At 41.6% G+C, this 13,686-nt stretch overlaps 1 protein-coding gene across 4 annotated transcripts in view; it reads right to left on the bottom strand.

Moving 5' to 3' along the window:
• nckap1 (NCK-associated protein 1) overlaps positions 1 to 13,686 on the bottom strand; it is a 28,305-nt gene that overhangs the window by 14,076 nt on the left and 543 nt on the right. Inside the window, exons 2-13 of one of the 4 annotated variants that reach the window (XM_048978101.1) lie at positions 8,825 to 8,842; positions 7,130 to 7,240; positions 3,478 to 3,570; positions 1,878 to 1,934; positions 1,641 to 1,783; positions 1,344 to 1,434; positions 1,121 to 1,258; positions 986 to 1,034; positions 651 to 807; positions 470 to 526; positions 279 to 375; positions 58 to 164 (exon numbers count right to left, since the gene is read on the bottom strand). In XM_048978101.1, coding sequence (XP_048834058.1) covers positions 58 to 164; positions 279 to 375; positions 470 to 526; positions 651 to 807; positions 986 to 1,034; positions 1,121 to 1,258; positions 1,344 to 1,434; positions 1,641 to 1,783; positions 1,878 to 1,934; positions 3,478 to 3,570; positions 7,130 to 7,240; positions 8,825 to 8,842 — 1,118 coding nt within the window. The remainder of the gene's footprint in view (positions 1 to 57; positions 165 to 278; positions 376 to 469; positions 527 to 650; positions 808 to 985; positions 1,035 to 1,120; positions 1,259 to 1,343; positions 1,435 to 1,640; positions 1,784 to 1,877; positions 1,935 to 3,477; positions 3,571 to 7,129; positions 7,241 to 8,824; positions 8,843 to 13,686) is intronic. The other 3 variants (XM_048978102.1, XM_048978104.1, XM_048978105.1) reach the window with 3 other exon arrangements.

Raw genomic sequence — 13,686 nt, 5'->3', positions numbered from 1 at the left:
CCGTGTGAGTCCGACAGCACTCCCCCCCCCCCCCCCCGAAACCAAGGTCACTCTTACTTGTCGATAAAGTCGTCTGTGCTCTTCTTCTGGATGTTGTCGGCGTGCCGGAGCAGCCAGATGATCTCGTCCCGGGCGAAGGAGAGGGCCATGAACACAAACAGTGCCTGTGTGAAGAACGGACGGCTCAGCCAATGGGGGAAGGACGTCTCAGCCAATGGGGGGACAGAGGTTAGACAGAGGGGATTTCAGAGCTCATAGGTACTGGAATGGGTCGGTACCTTTGGGCCGAGCAGGCCTGGCTGGTCGGCGAGCACGGTGGCCAGCTCCTTGAGGGCGGAGCGGAGGAACTTGCGCCTTTCTCTGTGCAAAGAGCCCCTGTGGTGGGTGGAAGCAGAGTGTTAAACAGGGGAGCTTGCCAGAAAAGCAATACACTCTGAGGGAGGTGGTGTGTGTCCGCATGCATACTCACGCGTGTGACAGCGCTGCTTCCTTGCACTCCCGAATGTCATTTATACGTTTGTTATAGCTGAAGGGGAATAGAACATTTCAACATGTAACGAGCAGGTTTGGCTGCCTGGTGCATTTAAACATGCTGCATCACTGCTGTGCATCTGCATAAAAGAGAAATGCGTGCAGCAGAGTTTGCGTACCCTCGGATGTTGACAAACAGGTCCTCCGCCGCCTTGTGGATGTGGAAGACCTCGTCCCGGAAGAGGCAGAGGCAGGAGCTGCTCTGAAGGGAGAGCTTCCAGAGGCTCAGGGCGGCTGGGTCGCTGTTCAGGACACTGTGGCAGAGGATGAACCCGACTACAGAGGAGGGGGAGAGAGAGAAAGGAAGAGAGAGAGAGAGATGAGCAGTGCAGGGAAACAGGAAAGACAAATGATTGTTCTGGTTTCAAAGAAGATCAATCTGTCCCCCAGCTGGTGAAGGGTCTGGTTTTAAGTCTTCGACAGGAAAGGAACTCAACCTCCAATCAGAACTTACACACAATCCACTTCTCCATGGTGTCCAGGGACAGGTATTCACAGGGCATCTGAAACAAAGAGACAAAGGGGTTTACCGTGGCTGACTCAGGCCAGAGCATGGCTAAGGTGGCCCGGGGAGGGTGCGGGGCCTCACCGTGTCCGACTGGGCGGGGTTCAACATGGTGCTGGGGGCGCTGATCAAGCTGAGCAGCTGGGCGTTCCTCCACTGGTCGGCAGACAGGTTCCGCCGCGGGTACACCATCTGCAGGGAGATGAGGGCATCCGACAGGGACTGTGGAAGCAGGGGTGGGGGTCGCGTTAGAAGCCATCTCATCACAGGAACTCGCATCAAACAGCAGCAGGCTGGGGGGGGTCACCTTTCCGTGGGGGACAAACTCTTCTGTCATCTTCTTCAGAGGATTCTCATAGTCCACAATCATGTTTCCGAGTCTGGGATACTCCCGGTCGCTAATTAGGGCAATTAAGAATAATATAAATGGGTGAACATGAGGATGAGTTCAGCAGAGAAAAGATCAGCCACAAAAAAAGCCCTTCACTGACAGGTGATAATACATATCAAACATATAAACATGGAACAAGCAATGACCGGTGATCATAAATATTTAAAGTTTGTTTACGTGAACAAATCAACTTTCACAAATTTAAATTTTAACCTGGCGCCATGGGTCATCTCGTGCGCGTAGTTGTAGAGCCCGATAATGGCTTTGCGTTCCTCGATGCGCGACAGCAGTATCATCAGTGTAGTGTACGTCACCACGAGGTCAAGGTAGTTCTTTGTAAGGTCAAAGTTCACAGTCTGCAGAAGGTAAACACGAAGTGGGAAGTGTTGTCAGCCTTTGGCACACAGCATGCTGGGAAAGGCACCATCAGAAAGGCTGTGAAGGACTTACTATGTCAAAGAAGACTTGGCAGGCATCAATAGTGTTCAGCAGTTCGCAGACATGGTCCTGGAGGAAGCAGCGGAGATCAGGTCAGCATGATGATGCGGGGGGGGCGGGGGGGATTGAGGGTTACCGCATCCGACAGCAATGTCAGCAAAACTCAAGAACCTCACCCAGTTCCCTTGCACTAGCAGTCCATGATTTATTGGTTTTTATATATATACATATATGGTTTATTTTTATAATAAAATGTGCATCCATGTTTCTCTTCACAAAGAGAAGACCGAGTACTTGACACAGTTTATTTTGTTAAAGCACCTGAAAAATATAATTCAACTGAATTTTGGAGACTAAAAAGCTATGGGGGTATGGATAGAGAATATAGCAGTTTGAAAGATTTTGGTCAGGAAAACCTTACTATTAAAATGCATAAAATCTACCCTGCAGATTTCTAAAAAAAAAAGACTGAAATAAATGTTTACAAAGCATTAATAAAACAAAGCTCCTCTACTTACGAACGAGTTACGTTCCGATCGGCCGTTCGTAAATTGAAATGTTCGTAAGTCATTATTCAACATCATTTTAAGGGTATACGCAGGTACAAAGAACTAGGATGCTGGGAGTTCGCACACTACGCCGCTGCGCGGTGCATTGCTGCACCCACCACACTATGAAACACCTCGGGCGAACTCCCAGGCTGACAGGTGGTTGAGTCCCACCCTCGGGAAGTGCCCATCTGTCTGCCGCAGCCAAGTGTTACATGGCCGTTCCATCAGGCTTGGCCTGATCCAGCGGTTTGGGTCCTCAGCAATGAGGATCCTGCGAGCCGGATCACCTTCAGGGAACCGCCCCACATGGCCATAGTGCTGTAACTCACTCTCCCTCACAGTACAGGTAATGTGCCTCCTTCAGGACTCCCCGAGCAATCGCTTGTTCAACACAAAGTAAAACCAGCAGTACCCAAGGATTCTCTGAATGGACAGAGTACCAAAGGAATACAATCTTCATCTCAGCTCACTGGACAGCGTCCATGTCTCACAGCCAGACAGCAAGACAGGGAGCACCAGGACTCTAAAGACTTGTATTTCCATTCTCTTAAAAAGATAACAAGAGCACCACACACCCCTCTCCAGCGACCTCATGACCCCCCATGTACTCTCCCAGTCAGTCTACTGACTTCATAGGAAGAGTCACCAGAGACATGAATGTCACTGCCGAGGAAAGTGAATCCTTCAACGCGGTCAACACTCTCTCTGCAGACAGACACACTCCTGATGGCTGTGCCCAAGAAGTCATTAAAGGCCTGGATCTTGGTTTTTATCCAGGACACTCAGAAGCCCACACACTCAAACTCCTCGCTCGGTCTCTCGAGAGCCCTGATCAGAGCCTCCATTGATTCTGCGAAGATCACAGCACCAAAGTCAAGATCGATGAATCTTTCTCCACCAACAGATGCGTCACAGCCACTGGACCTCATGACTCTGCCCAATGCCTAATCCATGCAAACACTGAACAGAGTAGCAGCAAGCACACACCCCAGAAGTTGACTTTTTGAATTGTAATTCAATATACAGTACACTGTATAAGCAGTGGAGGAAGGATGTCTTACCTTAAACTCCATTACATCGACAAAAGTGAAGTAATACAAAGCGAGATTCTTAAGGATCTCTGACTTTTCTTTTTGTAGCTGAGCGAGCTGTTGCTGTGGAAAGAAAGTGGCAGCGGTTAGACAGGCGGAACATCAGGAGCTCACTGCCATGGCAACTCATGTCAAAGTCTTCAGCAAGGGTTCACGTTGCACTCTGTCCATAGGCTTTTCATTTTATGTCTTTCTAAACACTCCCAGACTGAATTAGTTGTTCCCAAATCCTGTTTACCCTGTGCAACTATCCTGATGCAGAGTAAAGTTAGGTTAGACCAGGCCACTTGGTCTGTACATATTGGGGTCTTCTCCCCAAGCCAAAATGGCTGACACCTCCCCATCTCTGACAGGCGCATGAGCCAGGTGACAATGCCCATTAGGGGGTCCGTGTGACCAATTTCCAGAGAAACCCATCAACATTCACATAGCATGGAGAGCCCGTTTTATACACTTTGCATTATTTGTAGACTCTTAAAAGCCATCTTCATAAAACGTGGCATTTATGCACCTCCGTGCCTGTGTTGACAGCTACTAAATTTAATCGGGTCAAGGGAGGGTCTCTCACGGATTTTCCCCACAATGACCATTACATACCGGGAAGGGTATCAAACATGGAGCTGGGCACATAAAATGGCAAAAGGCTGAAAATCCCTCACTGTCTGCACAGCCCCACTAAAGCAAAAGTGCTTCAGCCTCAAGTAAAAGACGTTTTACAAACCAAAACACCTAAAAGGAGGGAGGTACTTGATAAACCTGAGAACCCTGCTTCCACTTTTGACAGACACACTTTTGATAACACTTTGACAATTTCTTGCATAATTCTACAAACTACACCAGAACAAATGTGCACTGCTGAAAGTTAAGCTGATGAGAACCAGCCTTTTGGTTTGGAAATGTTTTGCAATGACAAATATAGATACCACAGGGCATTACCTTGACTTGCAACAGATGATTCAGCTGTGACAGACTGTTGCTCTCTGACAGCAAACGCTCAGACTATAGGCTATAATTTAGAGTCACCAATACACTTAAATTTCATGTGTTTCAAACCCACAACCCTGAAGTGATGAGTCATGAAGACGACATATTATGGTATATACCGCATAAATGTCAGTAATGTCATTTTTGAATTTTGTCAAAAAAAATTCTAAAAAGCTGTTATGCAAATACATCTAAAGACTTATTACATTCAAGTCAGTGCATATTTGCTCTGGAAGACAGTTAGTTGATATAGTATTGTTAGAAAAATCTCAATATCAAGCACAAAGCCAAAAAATTTATTTAAAATTGTTCTGCATTAAACATTCTGATAAAAAACCAAGCTGTAACAAAGCTCTTAAGTTAAATCAGAACACTTCAAAAAGTTAATAGGTCACTAATTAGAGGAATTTATTAGTATGATGGATATTTTGTTTTTAGAAATTTCATTTCCGTCTAGTGTTATTCAGCTTATAGTCAGGATGGCTTGAGCAGTTAATTTAAGAAATGGTTCTGATGTAACATTGTTAAGTTTCTAAAAATCTGCGTGATATTTAGCTATTGAAAATCAATTTTCATTCTATTCAAAGAAAAATAGCAAGATTGGAATTATTTAACAAAAAGAGGGTTACATTTAAAATCCCTCTAAACATTCTTTCAATTTTGTAAAAATCAAAATATTCAGCAGAGATGGTGGACAGAAATGTCTGATTAGCCAGAACCTTGATGTCTGAATTCCTTGTACATGCTATTTTTCACTGAAAGGTACTGCTGTACATAGCTGTGTTCCTTGAATTACGAGTAATGTTGAGATGAGATGCTCAATATGATGATGTAATGACCAAACATGTCACCAAGCAACACAGGACTGAGGGAATCTAAGAAGGACATCACAATCTAAACAGATCGCATCCAAAACTTCATGTCTATTTCACCAATTTTTAATTTTCATCAAAAAAGGGATGGCCTCTTTCATAATGATTATACATGATTTACATAAGTATTTCACGTGATTATGGAAGTACCAAACTGTGTTTTGTTCTGCTTTGTGATTCTTAGATTCCTCTGCATGGTCCTTGAAGATGAGTTACAAAACAGCTTATGTGAGAAAAATGAAAAAGATAACTACTACAGAAAGAAGGATTGGTACTTAAAGCAAACTGGCACTCTGGGGAGCCCAAACTTACCAAAAAGAATATTCCAGAAAAAGCCAAGATAAGCATGCAAAATAAAACAGATTGGGGGAAAAAAAAAACAAATACAAAAAGAAATAATAAAAAAAACAACAAAATAAGACAGTTAAACATGATACAGAACAAAGTCATTCCAAACGGCACCTCTACCACAAACACAAGGACCAAAAAGGGAACGTTAGGAAAAAAAAAAATTAAATTTTTAAGCATTTCAACAAAAACATTTCAAGAGATAAAGAATGCGACCAGAACTGCTGACAGACCAAAATACACTTGACAATTACAGCACAGTGGAATCATGAGGATGCATGACATTAAATTAAAAAGAATAATGACAACTGTAAATGGATGTTCCGTTTGTAAAATACTTTGGATCAAAACTCCCATCTGTTTCCTATTTGCAATCCCGTTGCACTGTCCCGCCGATAGAGGGCATATGGATTTTTACACGGACATTGCTTTTAGGTGCATAGTGTCATAAAAGGCAAGGTATTGTGACAGGTGGCTGCAGTCAGCAGGAATGTATTGGGGCCGCCCACGTACCAAAGGCCCGCCCACATTCCAAAGGTACACGCTTTAACCGTGGGGACCACACAATGTCTACATTCCTGTAACTGCTCCCTTTACTAAACAAAAATAAAATCTCCAGAATTCACTGGTCTATCAAAGAAACACTGAAGGCTAGAATGAAACTGCACCAGATCAAAAGACACTTAAAATGAAAGACGTATTAACATTTAGACATTTTGTTTTCATGTGTTTAAAGCGTTGTATTTACATAGATTTCATGCAGATTATTATTCTGCATCCCCAAGTACCCAAAATGCAGAACAAATTGCTTTGTGCCTGTTAGAAAAGATGAATTCAAATTCAAATAACTTTATTTGTCCCCGAGGGGCAATTATCTGTAATTATACGCATTTAGCTTTTTTGACCCTCCTGGCTTGCCGTGCTAGGCATATTGGAGGGAAATAAAAGGCCTGAAGGGCAGTAGCTATCTGATTGGCTGGTGTTCTCGTCGCTCTGCGGGGCAGAGGGCCTGACGCCCTGGGAGGAGGAGGGAGCAGGCGTGAACAGCATAGGGTGTGTTTGGCCCAGCAGAGTGTGCCAGGGCAGGCCACCATTAGTCACCGTGATCTGCGAGAGTCTCACAAGCACACACACTCTCCAAAAAAACAAGTCTCTGTCCACCTCACACTGGGGCTTTCACTGCTAGTCCAGAAGGTGCTAGTCTTACTACACATTCCATTTCAAGGCTCCGCAATAACAACAGTAAGCATTATTATGTATTATTCTTCATAGCACATGCTTATAAATGAATACATTTAGGCTGACTGCTAAAACAAGGACTGAGCTGAACAAAATCAACTGGCAATTAAATGATCATCTTTATATAACCCATACTCAGATTTATTATTATCCGCAACATTGTAAGAGATGTCACTTACGTTGTTGTTGCGCGTTTCCACGGCAGGGAATTTCCGGACGATAAACTTCACAGCCGACTCCAGGTTTTTGTCGATCAGGTAGGAGGGTTTAGCTTTGGGGTCCCCGCACGCCTGGGAGAGAAAGGCACAGACAGAACACAAACGGGCTAAAAATGCTACAGCCAACAAGGCATGGTGTGCAAAAGAAGCTGCATGATGGACAGTATATAGGCAGAGAGCAAAACACAGAGCTATCTGTTTGTTTTTGGTGAACAGGTGACGTGATGAGCAGACAGTGTGGGGAGTTTGTCACAGCTGAAAAATGCAATGAGAGTCAGGGAGAGTCAGAGAGAAAGTCAAGAGCCAGGGAGTCAAAGAGTCAAGGAGAGATAAAGTCAGGGAGTCAGTGAAAGAGTCGAGGAAAGAGACAGTCAGATAGACAGCTCCACAGGTGCTGCATGGGAAGTTTCCAGTTAGTGCCACTCAGCAAGGCATGAAAACACACTCACTCCTACAGGAAGAATAAGTGTATGGTTTTGGAAATTTTTTTAGTGTCTTTTAGGATGGATTTCTTTGGAGTGGTGGATGTCTGACAGAGGAGCCGGAAATAGTAAGCAGATATGCGTTTGAGGCACAGCATTGTGGTCAGGTGACTGACATGATGTGCATGCACTTACAATATTTAATCCTGAAAAACTCAAAGCAGAGAGATAAAGGAACAGGGATTAATAATACTAATACTACTACTACTAATACTAATACTAATACTACTACTATTACTACTACTACTAATAATAATAACAATAAAAGTTCAGAATAAAAACAAGAGGGTTTCAAGACCTACTGTGTTATTTTCATCATATTGCTGTGGGTGGAAAAATATTCTTAAAATTAAAAAATAAATAAATAAATAAACAAATCATGGAAAAAATTACAAATACACAGCCTTGATGCCCAGCTGGCCCAGTCCAATCCTTCACATTAATGAGGCCAGTGTGAAAATGAGTGCCATCACAGGCCCAACAGGCCTTACCCTGCCGAACAACCCGTCAAATCGTCAGGCAGGTTATACATTACTTCTTCACAATCCCCTGGGTCACCGTCATTTTCTTTCACGTGTTTTTGGCTAAGGAGGCACTAGAAATCTATCAGAACTTCATTGCTGCCGGCTTTTAAAACCCTGAATATTTCAAATAAATGACTTGGGGGTCTGAAAATCTCTGAATTTTATATTCTCCTCTGAACTCTCAACGAAAATGCTAAGAAACCAGCCTTAAAACGCAGAAAATTATCAATACTAAAAAAAGAGGAAATGTGCCAGTAAAACAATCAGATGTCACGTTATCTCATTTATTTAAACAAATATAACGCAAACTCAATCCTGAACGTTCAAGGGAAGCTCAGTATGGTTTTAACAACACAAACATACAGGGGAAACAAAGAAGCCAATACAAAAATAATAAACTCATAGCAAAAATAAACAAACAAGTCTCCATTTATTAAGAGATATGATGACAGTAAGGGAGCCGCCCCCACTATTTTATATTTTGACACTCTTTTTGGACGGCCCGATGTCTAATCTCTTGCGACAGTGTTGTGGATTACACACAGGGAGGCCATGGAGCATGATGCTGGTCAGAGAGCGGGCGGGCAGGCAGGGGTGGGGGGCAGGGAGAGGGAGGATTGAGGTTTAGGGAAGGTGAAAACTGTGCAAACCTTCCAAACTTGTCCTTGCTGGGGGAGGCATTGCAACAGAAAAAGAGAAAATTACACATGAACACAGGTTGCCAATGTCTATCATGCAGTACCAGTTTAAAGACAGTTAGCTTGGGAAACTAATGCTACAGCTGCTGTTCTTTTCTTGCATTTGAACAAATATATATTTTGTTCCACATTTCTCTGCAGATGGAAGCCATGTATCAGCTGTCATGTTGATTCATATTTATGCTGCCTTGTTCCACCAGCTAATGCACACGCACACACACACACACACACACACACACACACACACACACACACACACACACACACACACACACACACACACACAGACCTCAAGGGACAGGGTGAAATTTAGATATTTTTTTTGCATAAAAATCTACATTCAAGAGGGTCAAAGGGTGTACAATTAGTAAGGAAAACAGGATCAACAGCAACAACAAACAACTACAACGACAACGGCAGCATGCAAGTAAGGTGAAGGAACTCAATACAGTCATTTCAATCAAGGCTGGTGCATTTGTTTATAAACCTAAGAAGAGAAAGTTTTAAAAATAATTAACAAAAAAGAAAAACAGTCAGAAACATGCATACATCAATTCTACCTTAAACCTAAGGGATCGGAAATAAGACAAAGCTTTATGAAATCCACACTGCCAACAAATAATCGACCAACCAAACAAGCAAGTAAACGAAACATATGATACAGAATAGGCACAGAAGTTTTTATGTTCCAGATCAGGTCACCGCCACAAGACCCCCTGCGTTTTCTTGGACTTTATATTGAAAAACACGTTACAAGCATCAAGCTTTTAAAATGCCATTAAAGCATTTACGACTCACCTACAACAAACCCCAACCCGGCTCATAAATCAATTCTACACACGGTGGTCTTAGAGCTGACAACTGTATGAAATCACTTGGATTTAACGGCTTGTGTCAATACAAGAAATTTTTAGAACAATATCAGCTTAAGCACATCATACAACAAAGGACTACAACAGATTATACGATCTCCTCTACCCCTGGCTAAACTGTAGCAGTGGCATAGAAGGCAGCTAATTCCTAACAAACAATCATTTATCCTCAAGAAAGTCTACAATATATTTTACGTTCATTCTTCCAGATTGGGTGGGGTAACTAAAAAATGATAAGCTATTTGTGCTATACATGGAAAATTACGAATGACCTCGTAGGCTTATTTCCCCAAGTTGCAGCCTAAATCAAAATCCTGCGTGAACATGGCTGCTGGTTCTGAAACTCGTTAGTGCTATGACTGACCTTTACTGCTCCACGGTGCGACAGGAAGGCCACAGAACAGGAAGAAGATACTATACGGCTGATAGGGTCACTCTGACGGATGCCACCCTATCGGGGACAAGGCTGCTGGTCCCATTTCCTCTCAGACACACACTGGAGGAATGGATGGGCCTTCTGCTGGGCTTTAAGCAGAGCTCAGAGAAGCTGAACCACAAACCCTCTGGTCCCAAAGACTAGGAAGGACAGTGTAGAACTGACTGCCTTTAGTCCAGCTTTAAACGCTTCATCTTCCCATCTGAGCTTAAAATTTACTACAAGTGCGGATGAATCCAACCAGAACTGGGTTGCTCTGATCCTCCCTGACCAATTACCCCTTATCCTTACACACAAGATAAGAAAGAACATCCTGCATCTCTCCACTGAGCCTTCTCCAAAGACCTGACAGGAAGTTTCTGGGGTCTTTTTTTCCAGCTGAAAAAAAAAGAATCACCCTTTCCACAAATCAATTCATCCCTCACAAAGATTTTAAATAAAGGAATTAACTGCAGTAAGTGACAAAACTCAAATACTAGAAAAGATCACCCTCATACTATTCTGACATCAACACAAAAATAAAACTAGCCATTTGATTTCTCAAAATGTAACTCTGAAGAACAATGACATTAAAATTTAAATGTGATCAAACAATGCCATCTGTTTTGTACAGTTCTCTGCAAAGAACAAATATTCTGAAGTGCATCGAATGCTTTAATTATCCAAGAGTTGCTGCATAGTCAGATCCAAAGGTATCCAAAGACACTCTCATACACTGTCTGCACTGTTCTAAAATGAAATTTGGGTCCCTGTTACTTGGACACCAAATGATAAATATTTAAGACGAGGCTAAATACTTACCACACCACCAAATCTAATAAGATGATTTGCTTGCTTATATTCATTATTTTGACTATGAAGCTAATGTTTCAATTGCATTTCAACAAATATATATTTGCTCCACATTTCTCTGCAGATGAGTTTCACTATTTCAATTATTGTATCTTTTCAAGATTATTATAGTATATGTATAAATATCGGTTTAAAGTTTATCTAGTTCATTTATCCACACATCCATTAATATTATTTTCATTACAAATTTTTTTGCTTCATTATCGTCATTTTCTGAGTTAGCAACTTTTTTCCAGATGTCAGTTGTATTGCATTTCAGAGGCAGGCTATTTGCATAACCAATCGAAAAAGAAAGCATTTCAAGTCCCACCCCAAAGTCCCAAATTGTCAAAAAAATACCCCACTGGCACTTTTGGTACTGGAACTATTGGATTGGCTCTTTTAGTTGCCCTAACTGAATGGTCAACTGAGCATTTCCTTTCTGTTGTCAGAAGTTGATATGCTGGTCCTGGATTGATCATATGTTTTGCACAGTAATATTTTTTGCTTCCTTTTGCAGTTTATTGAGTGCAGTAAACATTTTAATTTGAGAGAAAAAAAATTGTTACAGAAAATGCAATACAGAACGTGATCTCAATTCTAAGCCAAAAAAAATTTGATTTACATTTTTTACTGAATTGTGCAGCCCTAAATGTAACTGTTACATGATTTCTTACTATTATTACTTAAGCATAACAATTCATAGATCTTGTTCATTTTATTTGTTCATAGCCCTTAATGCAGCTTAATAAACCCAGATTTTCAGAGTATCTATGTTGGTATTTGGGTCTGTGCCTGCCAGTTGCCTAGCAACAGAGTCTGCCAGTCACTGCAACACAAGTTTACACATTCCAGTTGATAGAACATCCATAAGATACTCACATTTTTAAAAATGGAACAGAACAGAGACATCATCGAATGAGCCACAAAGCATGCACAAGTGGGCCATCATGGATATGGTGTATGAAAACAAACAAGTATCATAATACTTGTAATATAATGGATAACACTGCTTATAAGTCTTCAATGTTTCCCTAAATGACAACAACCCCAGCCAGGATGACCACAAGAACAGGGCAGTGTGACCCCCTGCGCCCATGATCAAAATGGTGCCAGTTCAAATCCCCAGGCAAAAAAGGTTTCTCAGGTAAACCTTTGAGCAAGGACCTTAACCTCATAGGCTCCTGGGACTGGCTAACCATGCTTATCTAATCCTCATCTGTACGTTACTTTGGGCAAAGGCATCTGTATAAATAATCCTAAAACATTAAAAGTGAGGCCCAATGTTCCAGAGTGGGAATTAGAAAACACTATGAATGCATCCCTTCCCAGCAGCCTTAGGAAATATTTGTTTACCCAAGTACTGACAACAGCCAGCACTGCCATCTCAGTTCCGCAAATTCAAGGAACAAACTGATATTCATTTCAAACAGTCAATATCCAAAGGGACTTACATTTTTACAGTTAGGAATTTCACTAGATAAAATCAGAGAAACTTTTCTTCTCAAAAGGTACAAGAGCATGACTCATCGTTAGACTGACAGCCACCATGATTCAAATCCAAGTCCTTACATGATCACTAAACCATCCTCCTACCCATGTTATGACATCTGAGTAAAAATGCTTTTGGTTATAATATACAACCAGTGCCAAATAATATGATGGCACAATCACTGCAGTGTTTTTTTAAATCACAGTGGTACAGCGTAATACAGACAACCCAAAACCATTCAGCAGATTTAGACTAAACGAGAACAGAAAAAAAAAATGACAACAAAAGCACAAACAGAAAGTCTTTGTGACAAGGGTCCTTGGAGGCCAGATCTACTTGGTTAACAAATTTCTTTTGGAACTTGACACTTACTTTAGCAAATGGTGATTAAGGATTATCCCAACTACTGCTGCTCTGTGTCAAGCAACATGGCGGCTCAAAATACTTCACCACTGCACAACACTATTATTCACAATGCCAAAAGGAAAGGGTAAGTGCCAAATTCAATCACAAGCAGCTCTCTCACACTGTTCAGCTTCTTTATACACACAACTCTGCCAGGACATAAAAAGATTCCCAGGAAATATAACATCTTATTTTTATGCAAGGCATCCATTTCCTACTCCATCTGGCCTCTCGGCTTAACTCTACATTTCAGTACCCAAGAACATGGACAGCTCCAACTGAATTAATTACAAATAATAATAACAACAATAAAACAAGAAGTATTTTGTAAAACTTAGAAAACACTCTCAGTCTCATTTCTTTGCATAATGCCATTAATGCCTCAATTTTGTTCCTATGACTGTATTCGTGACATAGCATCTTTAAGAGAAGAAAATTCCCGATTTTTTTTTCTTTAATCTACTCTTGACATCTGCACATGAGAATGACAAAAACGGTTAATCACTGTCCGACTGAACTGCATACATAACCTATTTCCCCCACCAACTAAACAGTGTCAATTTATCCCAAACAATCATACCATCATATCAAATACAGTGCTAAATTACTCAGGTAACTTTTAAATCACCACGGCACCAATCATTAAGTTGTGCTATAGCTATTTCCTTATGCAGACCCCCTAAATATGTCCAAAGCAGATATAAAGACTCATGTCCCGAGTTAAGCGAATTAATATTATATTTATTTCACTGTAGTTACTTCATTTTTGCAGATAAAC

This window comes from Brienomyrus brachyistius, chromosome 16 (assembly GCF_023856365.1).
Source record: "Brienomyrus brachyistius isolate T26 chromosome 16, BBRACH_0.4, whole genome shotgun sequence".
NCBI classification, from domain to species: domain Eukaryota; kingdom Metazoa; phylum Chordata; class Actinopteri; order Osteoglossiformes; family Mormyridae; genus Brienomyrus; species Brienomyrus brachyistius.
The sequence above is the reverse complement of the archived record's forward strand: the minus strand, read 5'-3'. Positions and strand labels throughout refer to the sequence as shown.